At 25.4% G+C, this 19,068-nt stretch overlaps 2 protein-coding genes across 3 annotated transcripts; one reads left to right on the top strand and one right to left on the bottom strand.

Moving 5' to 3' along the window:
- Positions 1–150: 150 nt before the first annotated feature.
- Positions 151–11,076, bottom strand: LOC126908457 (SWI/SNF complex subunit SMARCC2). Of its 2 annotated transcripts, none has more exons than XM_050690532.1 (17): positions 10,846–11,076; positions 10,624–10,743; positions 9,717–9,830; positions 7,539–7,701; positions 7,242–7,450; positions 7,028–7,126; positions 6,661–6,770; positions 6,174–6,313; positions 5,576–5,887; positions 5,297–5,481; positions 5,003–5,226; positions 4,403–4,623; positions 4,093–4,247; positions 3,936–4,031; positions 3,602–3,871; positions 3,119–3,548; positions 151–650 (listed from the first exon to the last, which is right to left on the bottom strand). In XM_050690532.1, exons 1-16 carry the CDS (start codon positions 10,960–10,962, stop codon positions 3,153–3,155), a joined length of 2,931 nt encoding a protein of 976 aa, XP_050546489.1. In that variant the 5' UTR covers positions 10,963–11,076; the 3' UTR covers positions 151–650; positions 3,119–3,152. The 2 variants fall into 2 exon arrangements, with proteins under 2 accessions (XP_050546489.1, XP_050546490.1); XM_050690533.1 differs by having other exon boundaries at positions 9,726–9,830.
- Positions 11,077–11,343: 267 nt separating this feature from the next.
- LOC126908472 (uncharacterized) lies at positions 11,344–13,210 on the top strand. The gene is made up of 4 exons (XM_050690598.1): positions 11,344–12,126; positions 12,486–12,596; positions 12,714–12,887; positions 12,961–13,210. The coding sequence occupies exons 1-4, from the start codon at positions 11,594–11,596 to the stop codon at positions 13,127–13,129; spliced, it is 987 nt and encodes a 328-aa protein (XP_050546555.1). The 5' UTR covers positions 11,344–11,593; the 3' UTR covers positions 13,130–13,210.
- Positions 13,211–19,068: the final 5,858 nt, after the last annotated feature.

The following is a 19,068-nucleotide window of genomic DNA, read 5'->3' as shown; positions in this document are numbered from 1 at the left end:
GATAAGTCGTCCTTTTGTAACTAGACAACTCGAACATCAATTACCTTTTTCCATACTTCGCTAAATTAAATATTAATGTATAATATTATATATGTATAGTATAAACTACATGATGGTTATTTAAGGTAATATTAAATCATAGTCAACATATGCTAATGAATACATTTTAGTAAATAATTCATTCTTTAATATATAATACTAACTATATATACATAAATTATGTACAGTTCAATTATGTTTTAAAATAAACTAACATAAGAAATATTAAAATTGGATACAAACATACAAATAAGTAGTATACAAACATTAACATACCTACTACCATTATGGAATTTGGAATAATAATATTTGAAACCAAAATGTAATAATTCAAAATAGTTTTGAATTAAATGGATCAATTATATACATCAAGTACCATATGTTATAAATAAACACTAAATTAAAATATAATAACATAAAGTATAAAAAAAATCTGTTCATTCTTAATTAATACATTTTCTTATAAACATACTAGTCATTTCAATTTAAGGTCTCTGCATTAATAGTATATTTTATAAAAATTTAAATATTAATAGAGGTATCATCTTGTATAAGGTTCAGTAGTATATAAAAATTTGAAGTCTTGTGTTATTCCAGAATATACCATTTACCTGAAAAAATACATAAGACGAATATTATGATATTATTAAGTAATTTTTAAAAATATCTATGCAGGTAAAAGTTTGAAAAATCATAAATTATTTGATTTTGTAAAACCATTGATTACGAGTTTTATTAAATACATTCATTTTTATATACTGATATGCGCAACAAATTTTATTTTTTATCTCCTGAAAAGTGAGTATTTTACTTATCTGGAGATAAAAAATAAAATTTACTCTGATTCAAAGTAAATTTTCAATATTTTAACAAAAGTTATTATAAGAAGAATAAAACCTAAATAAAATCTCAAATTTAATATTTCTAGTTACTGCTTTATTCGTTGCACATAGTGTTATGATAAAAGAGATTGATGCATGGCTGAAAACTCAATAAAAACTGTTTGGGTTCTATAACACAACTAAATTTCATATTTAATCTAAGAGATATACTATGAATAATTTAATTCCATTATTATTATTAATTCATACAATTTATAAAAATATAACATAAAAATACTTTTATTTTTTATCTTACAAAAGTATAGACTTGAAACTAAAAAGAATCTCATTTATTTCTTCACTTAAAAATATTTTAGACACATGGACAACAAAAACTAATAATTAATTTACCACACCATTTATAAAGAATAAATTTATCAAATATCAAGAAAATTATTATTTTTTAACTGTATTTAAACAGATTATTTTTATTTATATATACTACTATCTGTCAAAAATAATGATTATTTTACATTTATTTCAAAAATTATACTGCTATTAACCAATTATAATTGTTTTTTATCAAAATTATTAAACAAATGAAACATTTTTTTTTTGATAAATAATTTTAATTATTATTCTTTTTGTAATAGCATCATTATGTTGTATACAAAGGCTAAATGGTTCTTTATTTTAAATGATAAATGGATATAAAATAGTTTCAAAAAATGTAATAAATGAAACTATATTACATATATAGTGAATCAAAAATGTTAAGTAACAGTACTGACTATAATGATGGTTTCAAACTGCTAAATACTGTAGAGAATAAAATATATTTAAAGATTTTGAATAGAAAACTATCTAAAATAGAAAAATAATGAAAATTATTATTTTCATAATAGTTATTATTCATACAAATACACATTTTAGCTTCGATGCGAAGCTGAGAAGGTATTGGTTTTACTAAGATGTGTTTATTTATTTATTTTTTTTTTTTTGTGTCTGTTACCACTTTTTCTCAGGTCTCACCGAACCGATTTCTTTCAATGATACGTCAAAAGATTACAAATTGTATCTAGTCGAAGACATTACCCTCAAAAATTGAAAAAAATCCCGTCGTTCCCCGTAAATGGGGGAAACCTCCAAAAAAATTACAAATTTAAAAATCGCTAATTTTCAAAAATTTTTCAATTTTTTTTACTTAAAATTGCTATAACTTTTTTTAAAATAACCAAATCAATATAATTTTTTTTTATATAGATGCATGATATCATTATCTTTCATTTGGTATATTTTTTATATGTGACCCTTTACTTGCCCACAGGGGGGGATTTAAAATGACAACTTTTTCACAAAAAATTAGTTTTTTCAACTTGATTTTTGAAAAGGTCTGACACTTTTATATATATCTTAAATTAAAGCTAATGTAATATACTTTATCATGAAAAAAAAAAATTTCGGACTTTATTTTATCTTCACGGTGAAAATGGCTACCGAATGCTATTATTGTGTGAAAATTCTCGATTTTATTTTTTACATTTTTAACTTTATAATGCTATGACATATTGAAAAGTGTATGGATCAATATTATTTTTTTATGAGAAATAATATTTTTTAACAATCTCTTTTTCATTTGACAAACTTTATCATAATTAGAATATTATTAATGAACTAGCAGATCATGTAGCTTTTGGAATAATCCACCAATTTTTTAAAATTAAACACTATCTAAAGATTTGCATCGAAGCGTTTTTTTTTTATAGTGATTTTAATCACTGTCAGATATCATTATACTTGATCCATCTATGCCACGTCACCACTGTGCCACGACCCCCCTGTGCTGGGTTTTTACTAATAATGACTCAATATATTTAGTTTAATATTTTCCTTAAAAATTTAAATATTATATTTTTTTTAATGAGCTAATTAAAAATTAAGTTAGATTGTTAAATTCTTTTAACTTTAAGAAGTTACACAGAATATATAATATAAATATTTGTATTATTCAGTCTAGTATTTTTTCACTTTTTAAAGCTAAAATAGTATAAAAAAAGAAAGCTTAAAATAATAGATCTAAAAGACGTAAAATAAATATCAACCATTATAAAAAAAAAATATCTATTTACTACGTCAATTGACAGTAATTAATTTATATAAAGTACATAACAATATAATGTTGTTTTATTTTGAAGTTAAAAACTAAAATTCTGTAATATTTTGTTACTTTCAAATAAATATTATTAATTATAACTCACATCACAACGTTTTGTAATTCTGGAAATGCATATCTTATGTGGTAATAGGTGGTGCGGGTGAAGCTGGCGCAGCATGTTCTGGGTTTGTAATTACTGGTGGTGGAATGACTCCTGCAGCACCTGCTATTTGTAATCTATGGTGAGCTTGTTGTCGTGCTCTGAATTCAGCAGCTTTTAATTGTTCTAAATGAAATTGCTGTCGTTCCTGAATCAATTGTTGTCTTTGATATTCTAAACCCTCTCGTTCTCTTTCCATGGTAGTTTCTAACTCTTCAAAATGTCTCAATTTAATTTCTAATTTTTTCATTTGGGTTTCAACTAATAAAGCAACTAAAGATTTAATTTTTCGTTCTTCCACAGCAGCTAAATGTTTAGCTTTAACAGCAGCAGCAGCTAAAGCAGCAGCAGCAGCAGCTTGTACTTCAGAATCCTAGGGAAAATAATAAAGTTATCATTAAATTTTAATAATTTATGTATACATACTTTTACAGTTCTCTCAGATCCTCCTTCTGTAGTACAATTAACTCCAGTTGATTGAGTACCTAAATTTTCATTAATTGGTTTTTTATCTACTTCCATGGGCTCCTCTTTAGAATCTTTTTCTTTCTCAGATTCATCTTTTTCTGTTTTGGTAATTATTGCTTTTTCAGTATCTGTATTCACTATATCTTTTGTATCCTTAGTATCATCTAGTTCTTTTTTATCTTCTTTATTATCTTCCTCTTTTTCTGGATATGTTCCAGCTATACCACTCTGCATAAAAAATGTTTTAAAAATGATATTCTTATATTGTAAAATTAAAATAAACATTATTAACCTGTAAGAGACCAACTGCTGGATCATATTTTCCATCAGTTGTAGCGGCTTCTATGTTTTTAACATGAGCATCCATTAATGCTGAAGGAACTTCATCCTTTAAAATATTAGATATACACATTAATTACATAAGAAATATTTAAATTAAATATAATTACTCTAATTGCAGCAAACTCTTCCATAGCAGCCTTAGCTGCTGCAGCAGCTACTCGAGGGTCAACTACTGAAGCCAAAAATGCCACAGTTGACATGATAGGGTTGCCAGATTTACTAAAAGGTATTGGTTGGTAAGACAATGGACCAATAGCACCACCTGTTGATAATTATTTAATTTCATTATATATATAAATTAATGGTTTACAATTGATTAAACCTTTTTTCAAATATATTACATTTTACAAGATGCACGGAAGAAGAAATATTAAAAATTAAGGCTATTTATTAGATTAGTTTGATAAATTTACATACCAGTTTCAAAATCCTCTAAGTATGGATCTTCTATTGGTAACCGAAGGAAATGTAAAATACACTCATCTTGAGTCCTTGTGCCAACATGCTCACAAACTTTATTCCAATCATCTTTGTACATTTCCAAGCCTTCAAGCAATAAAAGAGTTTCTTGTTCTGTCCAATCACGTGTTAGTCCAGCAGCAGTTTTGTTTCTTAAGAGACCCGGTTTTTTTGCATATCTAAAAGTAACAAGATAGTATTCAGTTTATTATACAGTTTTTAAATAATATCTTGTACGATGCAAAAAATTAGTACAAAAAATGAAAAAATTTTAAAAGCACAAATAAATACAGTTCCTTTTTTAACAATTAATTTATATAATAAGATAATACATTTTGGATATGTACGCACTAAACAATTTTTTTTTTTAATTTACATAATTTGAAAAAATATATATAACAAGAATTTAAATTTAAATATATTTGACCTACACTATATTTTATAATAATCATATTATTTTGAAACTTATTTAAGTTAAGATTCATCATTCAGATAACCAGGTGAATTTCACTACAATAATAAATACATTAACAAATAAAAATAATAATAACAGCTTACTGATCTAATTTAAGTCCAAAGTTAGACAAAGATTCTGAATGTTGGATATTATCTTTTTCTGTCATTAAAGGTTTTTTCTCTAAATCTAGAAGTGTTTTGGCTGCTGAAGGTTGTGGAGTTCTAGGAGGATTAACAGGCTGTAATCCTGAAGGCGTATCAGAAAGAATATGGAAATGTGATGTAGGTGGAGGACCCATTGCTGTTGGTCTACTATCAGCATCAACCTAGTTAATTTCAACGAAATATGATTGTATTTTATATTATGTAAATATTTCTATAATTAATAATTTATACTTGATAGTTAATTAAACCCCATTGTTCAAGAAAAGCATGAACTCTCATTATAGCACAAACGTCTCCAGCCAAATTACGTCTAGCTGCAGTGCTAGTCATATATTCAGTTGGATTAAGCCTGTAAGTATCAATCATGAAGTTTCTGTATGCTAAATATATTTCAGGAGTTTTAGATTTGTTTTTATCTGAAATTAAAAAAAATAAAATGGAAATTATACAAAGATTTCATTGTTGAAAAATCAGTGTAATTTATACAAAACGTTATTTAATTTCACATACTATTAAAGAACTCAGGTAAAGCACGTTTTTCTACAGTATGAATAGAGTTGTAGTCAAACCATGCTGCATAACTTGGTATTACAATATGATGCATTTGTTCAGTAGCGTTATCTTCTGGACCTTCTTCTTTAATTGTAGATAAAGCTCCTCCTCCAGTACTAGACACACCAGAAGCAGGACAACTTGTTCCATCTTGTCCATTTGCATCAAATGGTTTATTATCGTCTCCTTTATCTAAATCTTCATCTAAATCCATAAGAGTACCACTTCTAAGAGGTTGAGAATCACTATCTTTTTTTGAGGAAGATGAACCTAAAAATATATTTAATTAAAATAGTTTTTAAATTAAATGTCAATGTCAAAAACAGAATTTTTTTTTTCAATTTTCAAATGATCCTCACAGAAAAATCATTTAGCAAGCAGTATGGCTAATTTTTTTTTTTTTTTATGTTTTTATTTCAATTATAACTTGTAACATGCTACTAGTATACATATATTTAGTGCAATAGTCATTTAAAAATAGAAAAATATATATTTTTTTATTTTTGACTTTTGAACTTTTTTAATATATAAACCTAGGATTCAATAAATAGCTTACCAGTTTTAGATTGATTCAAATTAACACTTATTTCAGAAATATTAGGTTCTGATATTGGGTCATCAAGATCTCTTGTAAGATCATCACTATCATCATCAACTTTATTTTTTTTTAAACTCATCACAGAACTTCCTCTGCCACTGTTAATTAGAACAAATAAAAAAATAAAAAGTAATACATTAATAATTTATATTTTACAGTGGAACTTTGATTATCGTTACTCATTATCCATCATAACAGTTTAAAATATATCTAAATCATAATTAGCGTAAAGTAATGAATTATTCATTAGACCTATAATGCATGACTTTAAACTTAAACTTTGATGAAGGATAAAAGAGTAACAGTTAATCAAAGTTCAACTGTACAATAGTTTCAATTTTAATAGTTATGTAAATTTATTATTAACACTTGATTACTTTTCATATATTATTACATTATTTACTATTTAGATTTTTCTTTATTTTTCAATAGTCCTAGTTATTACCTTTTACGCTTATTAGGTTTAGAAGGGGGAGATGGTGTCCTTTTTCTTTTTGGTTTCTTTTTACCACTGGATAAATCATTATTCATTAAATCTTCAACAGAAAGTCGCAGCTAAAATTTTTTATTTAATTATAATTTGTTTGATCATTAATATGTGCTTAATATTAAAAGTATATATCTTAATAATATATATCTTAATAAGAGAAGTATATTACAAAAAAAATTATCAAAAAAATAAAAACTAATTAGGGAACTCTTAGTCAAGAGGAAGTTTATCAGAAAGAAACATATTATTTAAAATAAATACTTAATTACAAAACACCTTTAATATAATAAATTAATATTTAATAGATAAATTTAAATTATACCTTATGAGCAGTTTTTTTACCAGTATCATCAACTTCATAGTCTTCTTCATTCATCCATTCATTGTGGACATCTGTATCTAAAACCCAAGATGATGTAACCTGCAATATTAACATTAAATTAATGGCCACGGAAAATAATTAAAACACATACTTAACAATTCTAAGTTTAAAAATTTAATAATAACAATTATTATCTGCTGTAAATTTTACTTACCCGCCAAGGGGAAGAGTGTTGATTACAATATAGTAATTCTGGAGGATCGACTGGAAGGTCTACATTAACCCATGAGTCATATGAATCTGGGAAATAATACCAATGAAGTAATGACCAACGTTCTCTATTTTTGTAAACTGGTCTTGCATACTCTTCATCTATTGGGTCAACATTTGGATACACTATATGAGTAGCTTCTTGTTCATTCTCTATGATGTAAAAAAAGCATTATTAATTTTAATTAGAGACTTAAAAATAAGTAAATTAATGTTAACACAACTTAAAATTATCTCATACCTGTTATAGTTCCTTGATGTCTTTTAATAATTTCTTTTAGTTTTTCTTTTTTATCAACATCGGGTTGAATGAAAATTACCGGCAAAGTTAAACTTTTGGCACTTATTAAAGCTTTTTCAATGTTCATAAACATTTCAATACTCCTATCCATTCTAGATGGGCTCTAAAAATTAAAAATAAAGTATTTATATCTTTAAAAGCAATTTTTATTTAATTTCATCACAAGTCCTAAAGAATGTGCACATGAAATTTTAATATTGGTCTTAAAGCAAACATAAAACATGTTTATACATACATATATATATATATATATATATAAAATAATACCTTTAATAAAATAAAAACTAAATAAATCAAACTCTTTTAAATACATTATTAAAAAATAAGATTGCATTGTAAATTTTTTTAAGTATAAAAACTAAATATTTTGAAATGAAATATTATAACATATAGATAACAATTAAAAAATTATATTTATTTGTGAAAATTTTTTTTAATTTGCAAGAGTGAACAAAAATTTTAACTTGTATATTCCTAACTCAATTTATATAAATAAATAAGGAAGATATTAGTTCATATAAACAGACAAGCAAACGAATATTATTACACTAGATATTAGCCCAAGATAAATTTTAGTAAATATACTACAATTAAGCAACCTTAATATATAATGTCATTTATTTACAGTTTGTACAATAAAACTTATAGCCTAGAAATAGTATAACCAGCAAACTAGCAAACTGCATTTAATAAATAGAATACTTTCATAAGATATATAGAGACTAAAATATCAAAAAAAATTCAATTTAAATCTTTAAAATATATGTATATCCAACATTAAATAAATACTAATAATAATATTAGATAATATAATTAATAATAATACCCAATTTATTTATTTATAAACTCTTATCAGAGTTGGCTAACTTATTTTAAGAAACATTATTATAAATACTATATAATATATATACCATAAAAAATTATACCCAAAATATCAGATGTAAAAAAGTACATAAATATATACAGCTTTTAAAATATTTAGAATAAGAGCCTGACTTTTTTATTGAATGCTCTGATCTTCAAAAATACTATAATAATCAGATTTTTTGTTGAATAGCTAAACAATGGCAAATAAACCAAAAAAACTATAAGCTATTTTACTAAAAATAAATTTCAATAAAAACATATTTAAGTACAAAATCATATTAAGTTAAAAAATTGAGCAACTTGATTAATCTTATATACATGCATATAAAACATCACATTTTTTTCTTCAATATTGACAAATACAAGGAAATAATTATTAATATCAAGCATTTTTTATACGTAAATTATTTTTAATATGTTATTAAATAGAATCTGATAGAATAAATAGAAATAAACTGGACATTTATTTATAAAACGATTTTTGGTAATATCAACATCTTATGAAAGAAAATATCCAAATAATTAAAGCAATAATTGTACATATTTATTTTTTATAAAAGTTAAATTTTAAGTGATGATATTGAAAAAATAAATTCATTTTTCATGAGAAAAAAAATGAATATTCTTTTAATTAAAAATGTTAACCAAATTATTATAGTAATTATAAAATTATTGGCATGTTTTTTCCCCACAAGATTTTAAATTCTATGACTACATACCATAAAAGGCTAAATATCTAAATAATATTTAGCATGCCACATTTGAAAATTTTGATTTACTGATCAATTAGATTTACAAATTGAAAATCATAAAAAGTTATCAAAAACTAAAAGTTATGTACTTACAAAAATAGGTTTACACTTTGCAATAAGGCTTAACCATATAATAAGAAATAGCACATAACATGTACCTCTTGTTTAAGATTACATATTGTATATGTTGATACTAAAAAGTTAAACATACTGTCACATATGCTTTATAAGGACAAAAAAAATTGAGGATAAAAGGAATGGATAGAAAGGTGCATATAGTGCGTGCTTGGCATGTGTTAATTTAGTGATTGCCACAAAACAAGCACACATTACGAAAAAACTTTTTACATATATTAAATGATGTAAACAACAACGTAATAGAGACGAGCTTTAGCAACACAAATCGACAGCGTGGGATTTTAATAAAAAGGTCAGGCGTGCACTTCCAATTAGTGGTTAGTGGTGAGGTGAAATGAAGGCTCGTCTCGCCAAATCATACCTTACTGACCTGGAAATCGAATCTTCTCCAACCTTGATCCACTTTAAATTTATATACTGTAGCCAATAAATGGCATAATGCACCACCTGGTTTGAAATCTAAAAAGCAACGCATCTGAAAAAATCAAATTTTATTTTTATTTTATTCAAATAAGATAAAGTAGGTGGGATAAATATAAATTTATCATTTATCCCAAGAGATGAGAATGCTTAGATAGATGAGTGGAGTGACTAGAGAAGATAGGATAAGGAACGAGCATATAAAAGGGAAGTTAGGTGTAGCGTCAATCATAGATACATAAGAGAAAACAAACTCAGATGGTTTGGTCATGTTATGAGGAAAGAAAAATCGGAAGCTATAAAAGTAGTTATGGAAATGAATGTTGAGGAAAAAGAGGTGGAGAAAGAACAAAAAAGAGATGGAGGGATGCTATTGAATGCGATATGAGGACAGCTGATATGAGCGTAGATGATGTGGGAGATCGTGTCAAGTGGAAGTTTATGATAAGGATAGTCAACCCCAAGTAGTTGGAATTAAGGTGAGGAAGAAGAAGAAGAAGGTGGTATAAATGTAAATGAATAGAATAAATGTAAATTCATTTATTCTCTTGGAAAATTTAACAGATTATATTTTAAATTGTAAAATTCTAGTCCTTATATGTGTTGCTATTATATTAAATGTTAATTTAAAATAAAAACGTGTACCTTTATCTAAAAAAAATGCATTTACAATTACATATATATATAACTAATCTATTATTTAAAATTAAAATACGTTTAAAATATTTAGAATTTTTTTTTGTGGTTTTTTAAGTTACATATTCTTTATTTTTAATTTTTGAATAATATTTGCCATAAGTGATCAATTTTTATTATACTAGTCTATTTAATAAATATAATTAACTTACAGGCAGGCGGGTAAGTGGAGGCTTGCTAACATTTTTACCAAGATTATCTTCTTGGAATTGAATTAGTTGTAATATCAACGCTGCAAGTGATTTATTGGTAGGTGGATCCGTTTGCAAATACTATTTAATGTAAAAAAAGATTATTCAAATATTATAAAAATATTATCTATCCTAGTAGTTCAGATGTATAAAATTATCACATAAAACTATAAGAGTACAAACCTTTTTATGGTTTTTCATGAGCCACGTCCTGACACTTTCTAACATGTTTAGAGTTTCAGATGACTCAAAAAATTTAATATTAGGACTGCCATCCTTTTTTGGACCCAAGGCCATCATTTTGAGAGAAATTTGTAGATTACTTGACCACAATTTAATATCTACAATTTAATAAAACAAATTCTGAAATTTCATTCCCGGTGAACGCCGCAAGAAACAACAACAAAACGTCGATAAAAAATATGGCCGAGTTGTTTGGTTTGGGGAAATGATTTTACATGGATACCAACTCAAACTACACTGCACCATATCACAAAATGGTAAAAATTAAAAATTTTTTTTAAACAAATTTTGATTTAAAAATAATGGAAAACGTTTTTAATATATTCTCTTTTTATATAAATTTAATATTATTAATTAAAAAAATGTATTATGAGTTTATAAATAAACTGATTTTCCCGCGATTTTTGTTTACATTGATGGGAGTAATTTTCCATTTTTGTTTACATTATCACAATTCGAAAATTCTCTATTTGTATACCTTTATGCCCATGATCTTTCAATTTTCAATTAGATGTACATTTATTACTGTAACAAAGACTTCTTTGTCTAGCCGAATGTGTATCGTTCGATTCTATAGAAATGAATAATTATTGAAAAGACTAATTCTAACTGGAGTATAAATTTCACCTTTTTTTCAAGTGTAAATTTATTAATACGTCTAAAAAGTGCTTTTTAAGGCTGACAAATTATGACGTCTGTAAACCGTAAGTCAACATTAACCGATTTAGCGGGTAAAAGTTGGGCTGATCTCTGCGAAAGTTCGCAATCATCACAATCACAATTGGAGTCAAATAAAGAAAAAAATATTGCTAAACAAGAAGATAGTGATTTGTACGATCTAATTTTTCAACCAATTAAAAAAGAAACTGACAAAGTTGCTTCTCAAGATGACCTTAGTTTAACCTCGTTTATGAATAATGTTCATATGGTGACACCTATCAAACAAGAAGACATTAAATCATCATCATCAACTATTATTGATGAAGAAACAATTTGTAGTCCTTTTGTTAAAGATGAAATAGAAGTTAAATTAATAGAAAATCTAGTTAAAAAACCAGAAGTTTCTAGTCAACTAAATGGAATCCAACATGCTAAAAGAAGATTAACTTCAGAGTGTGGTTCACTAGCTTCTGAAACTGAGTCTATTGCAACTGAAAGAGTAAAAAAAGTTAATAAACTATCTATTGATCAAAAGGATATACACGATGTAGAAAGCCCTAAGTAATTATTACTATATTTTACAACCAATAAAGTCTTAATAGTAAATAAAATGTTTCCAACAGAGTAATTTGTTTTTTTTTAAATATTCTGTGAATTAATTTTATTGAGTATAGATGTATCTGAAGCTTGTCTTAAATTTGGACTAAGTAACTCAGAGATCATAGAACCTGTGGGGTTAGTTAATTTAAATATAAGTTGAATAAATTTCTTTCTGAGACACCAAAACCTTCTACCATATCAAAATCTTTAATTTGTAAGAATTTTCTAAAACATTACATTTTTATAAGAAAGCTTAGTTATTGTTAAAAAATTATTTACCAAAACTTCTATAAAATCAATAAAAATGCTTATAATGATAGGACAAGATTGGAGCGAGAGACTGATACAATGATTTTAGCTAGAAGACAAAAACAGATTGACTTTGGTAAAAATACAATTGGTTATGAAAGATACTTGGAAGAAATTCCTAAGTAAGCAATATGCCTCAATTAATAAATATCTTATTGATTTATTTAATTTTTTTGTTAAATTTTAAAATAATATATATGATATTTCATTGCAAATCTGATGTTTTAAATCTTACAAAGGCATAAACGTAAAAAAGAACATCCTAAAACTCCACCTAAGAATTTGAAATACACTCGGCGAGCATGGGATGGACTAATAAAAAATTGGCGTGTCAGGTTACATTGTTGGGATCCAGATAGTAAAACCAATGATGATGATGCATTAACTACTGGATCTAGTTCAAATTTATGCTCGTGAGATAATAAAAATCTATATTTTTAGTTATTATATTTGATTAAGTTAATATTTAAAATTGTTATTATTTAGCCTTGGATCAATGACCAGCTTAGATTCAAATTCTCAAGCGTCTGATTCTAGACCTTCTTCTCCTCAATCAGATAATTTAGATCAAACAGCAATAAAGCGTGAGAAATGTAATGCTTTTTCATCTCCAGACCCTGTTAAATTTAAAAAAGCCAAAACTGAACACAAATAAATAATTGAACTAAATGTAATTATTTAAAATATTTTATTTGACCACTTATTAGAATTTTCATAACAAATATATTTTGTAGTATTCTAATGAATATGATTATTTATGAACATAGAGTAAACCATTTTCTAAAATTATTTTGATTAATAAAAAGTTTGTGAGTGTTTTTCAATTTTATTTTATAACTAATTAAATATTTTGTGATAAAAAAATATTAGATATTTATTACATTTATTTTTATGATACACACAATGTTTCCATAAGTTTAATTATTTTAAACTGCTTACTAAATAAAATTGAAAATTAGTTTTGTTCTTTTTTTTTTTGTTATCCTAGGTAAAGAAAATTGATTGCATATATAATGTGTTTATTGTAATATCAAGACATTATTTTAGTATAAACTTGCAGTTGCTTTGTAAATATTTTTTTATTATTATTATATATTTCTAACTTTGTAGCATTTTATACTTTAAGATAATTTGTATAATGTATAATAAATGACAAAATATATTTCTAATCCAAATTGAATTTGTATTATTTGAAAGCAGTTTTTTTTAATTGTTGCAATACTCAAGAAAAAAATAATGGTAACAGATACAAAAAAAAAAAAATCACATTATAGTAAAACTAATACTCAGCTTTTTAATACTTCAGTTTCTCAGCTTTGCATTGAAACTAATAACAAAATTTATAACTTGTAAAAACATAAAATGTTTGTTGCATATTATTAGTGTATACCAATTATGTATACATAGTGGAACAGATTTAACTATCAACTGTTATTTAATTAACATCTTGCTGTAATTTTTTTTTTAACCCAACCACGCTGCATATCCACTCATTTTATTAAACATTTTTGTAAAAAAAAAAGCATAAACTGGTTGAAAATAAAAATTTTTTTTTTACTTAAAAACAAATAATCAAACCCAACAGTTGGATCGCACCATAGTTGGGACAACTATGATATCTGATAGTGGCTATAATCACTATCATATAAGACTTCTAATGATTTTACTTGCAATTATTAATTTTTTGTGTGTTCGTTTACGCAATTACTTAGCTCCTACTGAATCAATTTTGCTCAACTATACGCCAAATAATCACAAAACGTATTTATTTGAATCACATATGAACCGAAAAAAAATTTTAGTTTATAAAATGTTTTTGTAAATTTTAAAATGTGTTTTTTGAAAATCCTATCGTTAACCAAAGTACTGGAAATGGATAAAATCATAAAAAAATTTTTTCTTTTCAATTATCCATAATGTTTCAAAAAACCCGTCTTCTTTAAATCTACATTTAATTAAAGTTAATACAATGTACTTTAAGATGATAAAAGAAAAACTATCCGAAAATTCGATTTATTAGAGTTATCCAGTATTTTAAGAAAATACTTTAAAATGTATATTAATATTTGTGTTAGCATGACGAATATATCGTTATTGTTTGACGTTAATAAATAATAATAGTCGTTCTAATAGTCAACTTAATTAAATAAAATGTTAAATCGACCTAGTCATTTGTGGTAGTTAACAATGTGGTCGGAAAAGCGATAATATTGACAAATAAAACTAGCTGTCACTGTTATTAATCGTTTTGATTAGCAGCTATTTATTGGGAAATACGCTGAAATCATTACAATGACTATTCCTTAATACCACTAAATTAAATTGCTGCGCCTCTTACTGTTCTATTCTGTATTGCAATTGCTGTCCTGTTGTCGATCATAATATTAAATGTATACCCATTATAAAGCTACTTCATTGATACACGTTGGCGAACCTGGGATGACACTGACTCCAAATTGTAAATTATTATCCTAATAAATTGACATTATTCTAATTCTACTATGATTAAAATTATTCTTTAAAAGAATTTTGTTGGTCGGTTTTTTTCTTAGTTAAAATTTTGTAATAAATAAATACAAAATTTTTATTTGTGTCAAGTATTTATTATACATGGATAGATTTGTTGAAAGGTTTTAATAAAATTTGCGTCATGACACCCATTTTCGGGACCCTCGAAGTCAATCGCAAAAAAAAAATTCAACATCTTTAAAATTTTAATGATCCTTGCAAATCATAGATGAACTACCCATTCCCTTTAAAAAACAAATTAAATATTATGTTTATTGTTACATGAAAAAAAATTAAGGTCGTGGAGGTTCAATCATGCATTATAAAATATTTTTTATGAAATCAAATTAAAATTTAAATATTGGAAGGGGGGTTTATGTTTTTATTCCACCCTCTTCCCATAAATTATCTACACCTCATGTATACACATTTAATTTGCAAAAGCTACTTAAAGCCGGTCATGAACTCCAATAAATTTTTTCAAAACTTTTAATTAAAAATTTTAAAAATATTAATTATTTTTTACAAAGTTTGAAACTTAATATATGTATAACACTTTTAAATAAAAGTTGTATGGAATTATACTAAAATATTTTTATTAATATTTATCCTAAATATTAATATTAATAATAATCTTGAAAATGTTTTTTTTTTTGAGTAGTACCTTTTGATTTATAAGTAGTTAAATACTTTTTAGGTTCACCCTATCCCTTTCTTAACTTTATTTTTTTTTTAATGGCAATATATAAATTGAAATAGCTTATAAAATAGAAAATAATCTAATTAAGAAAATGACTGGTCGATAACAACTTAAGTTAGTTTTTATAGCTGGCGGGAGAAAAAAAGCTATCGAGAACTAATGTTTAATGATAAAAATAGTCATACCTGTTCACTAATACATTAGAACAATAAATAGAAAACCACACAGATTGACGACAAATTCATTAATTATTTACAATTCGAAAGACAGCTATTTAAGAAAATGAAAACTGAAGTCAAACGAGTCAAGAAGAAAGAGCAACAAATTAAAAAAAACTAGTATCATAAAGGTATAGTACAGTAATTCTACTGTATAAGAGTATGTGATCCGGCGGGCATATAGTAAGAGAATAGGATCCTGTCTTATTCAATAGTCTTTCAGTTACGTAGCCTGCGATATAGTATTAAGTTCATAAGCGAACTGGCAACGTTGCTTTGAGAAGTCTGAAGGGACAGAGCGTTAAAAACTTTAACGATTGTAAACACCACGTTGTCAATTTGCTTATGAACTAGTCTTTTATTTGAAATTGTTGCTTTTGTGGCTCGATTGACTACAGTATTTTTTTCCAATCTACTGAAATCGGTTGTTTCACGTTTGCGCTCAAATATACTAAAATTATTGCTATTAATAGACCGTCCGTTTGAGTTATTTTTCAATTTGTTATTTATTGCCTATTAATATTGTAAATAAATTGTATTTATAAAATGTATGTTGTTTATTATGTCAAGCACCACTTTTACTATATTAAAGTTATTCTTTCTTTAGCAGAAATGTTTGATGGAAGACTAAAATTGTCATTTTACATTTTAATCGAGANTAAAAGTTATTACAGTGCATAACCGATTAAATTATTATTAATTACATTACATATACAGGGTGTTCAGTAAGTCAGGAAACGGGTATCTATTGTTCTCATTGTTACAAACAATGAGAACAATAGATACCCGTTTCCTGACTTACTGAACACCCTGTATATGTAATGTAATTAATAATAATTTAATCGGTTATGCACTGTAATAACTTTTAATTTAAAATTTAAAAATTTAATAATCGTTTATAAACTTACATAAAAACTGTGCGAAATATTAATTAAAATATTTATTTTATATATATTATATATGTATAATGAGGTATTTAATTAGCTTTACAAAGTGATTGACTTATCATTGATCACTAAATTTCTACAAAAGTATTAATCTTAGAAATACTTTTTTTTGGCTCTGTTGAGTACTATTTATATTTCAATTTATAAATGGTTAAATATTTTTTAGATTCGTCTCTTACCCCTTATAAGAGTACAAATTTTTTTTTTTATATATGGCAACATACATTATTAATTTATTTATAAAATAGAAAATGGTCTAATTTAAAAAATGACTGATCGATAATAACTATTGAACCAGTATTGAAAATGCGCAGGCGAGAAACGTCTAATGATAAAAATAGTCATAAATATGTTAGAGCAATAAATTGAAAACTACAGAACAAATCGGTGATAAATTCATTAATTATTTTGTATTCGAAATATGCGTGGAAATTAATACTGAAGTCATATGAATTAAGTAGTAAGAGCGATAAATTCAAATAATCAGCTGAACTATATTAAAGAGTCGTGAATGTAAAGTACAATGAAAATATTGTATGAGAGAACGTGACTCGGCGGCTAAATGGTAAGAGAAAAAATTCCATCTCAGTCAATAGTAACTCAGTTTTGTTTTCTCGGTCCCGCGGCGAGGAAATTAGTTTTTAAGCAAACTGGCAACGTTGCTTTCATTTAGTTTGTATTATTAAAAGGAAAAGCTTTGAAATCTTTCTTAACGCTTATGAACTCCACGCGTTGCCAGTTTGCTTATAAACTTGCACTTTATTTGAATTAGTCGTCGTTTTTTAAATACTTGTTCTAGTTACTGAAAACGATTGTTTGAATTTGTCGCTCAAATATACTAAAATTATTGCTATTAATAGACCGTCTAGTTGAGATATTTTGCTATTTATTCATTATCGCCCATTAGTATAGTAAATAAATTGCATTTATAAAATTTATGATGTATATTATAAAGGCTTTGTCATTTTTGAGTACAAATTATTCAAGCACCACTTATACTACATTATATTTATTGTGTTATTTTCTATTTTTAGCAGACATTGTTGTTATGTTTCATGGATTATTAAAATTATCTTTTTACATTTTTTTGAAATAATATATATAATGAAATTAATAATAAATTAGTCGGTTATGCACTGTAATAACTTTTAATTTAAAATTTAAAAATATAAATAATAATTTACAAAATTGTAAACTTGATATATATATATATATATAAATGTTATATAAAAATTGTTTAAAATATTCATTATTTGTATAAATATATATATATTTAAATAGCTTTACAAAGTGACTAATTTATCATTGACCACTATATTTTTCCTAAAATAGTAATCATTTTAGAAATATTTTTTTTTTGCTTTTGTTGAGTACTATTTATCTCTGAATTTATAATTGGTTAAATACTTTTTAGGTTCATCCTTTTATTATTCTTTCTACCCTTTATAAGGACACCAACATTGTTTTTTAAATGACAACATAAATAATTAACTTACTACGGGTCGTCCACCCTTATCCTAAACTTCCACTTGACGCGCTCACATCAGCCGTCCACATATCGCATTCAATTACATCCCTCCATCTCTTTTTTGGTCGACTTGAACCCGAAAAATGTTTAATTATAAAAATAGTCATATCTAAATATTCCTTTGTATTATATTATTATATAACAAGAGAACAGTTGTAGAGTAACAAATTTAAAACTAAAAAACGAATTGGTGACAAATTTATTGAAAATTTTTAATTTAATGAACTGGTATTTAAGAAGATGAATACTGATGTCAATCGAATCAAGTAGTATGAGCGACAAATTTAAATAATCAGATAAACAAAATTAAATTGTCATAAATGTATTGTACCGTGAACATAATGCACGACAGAACGCAACTCGGCTGTCAATGGTAAGATAATCGGCTCTTATTTTACACAATAGTCACTCAGCTAAGTTTTCTCTGGCCCTAAATAAAGAAATAATTTTATAAGCAAACTGGCAACGTTGTTTTCATAAGTATTTGTATAAATGAAAGAGGCAGAGCATATGTAGTGGTGAACACCACATTCCAATTTGTTTATGAACATATATTAGCTTCGATGCGAAGCTGAGAAGGTATTGGTTTTACTAAGATGTGTTTATTTTTTGTTTTTAATTTTTTTTTAGCTTCGATGCGAAGCTGAGAAGGTATTAATTTTACCATGATGTGTTTATTTTTTTTTTTTTTTT

Source organism: Daktulosphaira vitifoliae, unplaced genomic scaffold (genome assembly GCF_025091365.1).
Source record: "Daktulosphaira vitifoliae isolate Bord-2020 unplaced genomic scaffold, ASM2509136v1 Scaffold_5, whole genome shotgun sequence".
Lineage (NCBI taxonomy): Eukaryota > Metazoa > Arthropoda > Insecta > Hemiptera > Phylloxeridae > Daktulosphaira > Daktulosphaira vitifoliae.
This window is presented reverse-complemented; position numbering and strand designations above follow the sequence as displayed.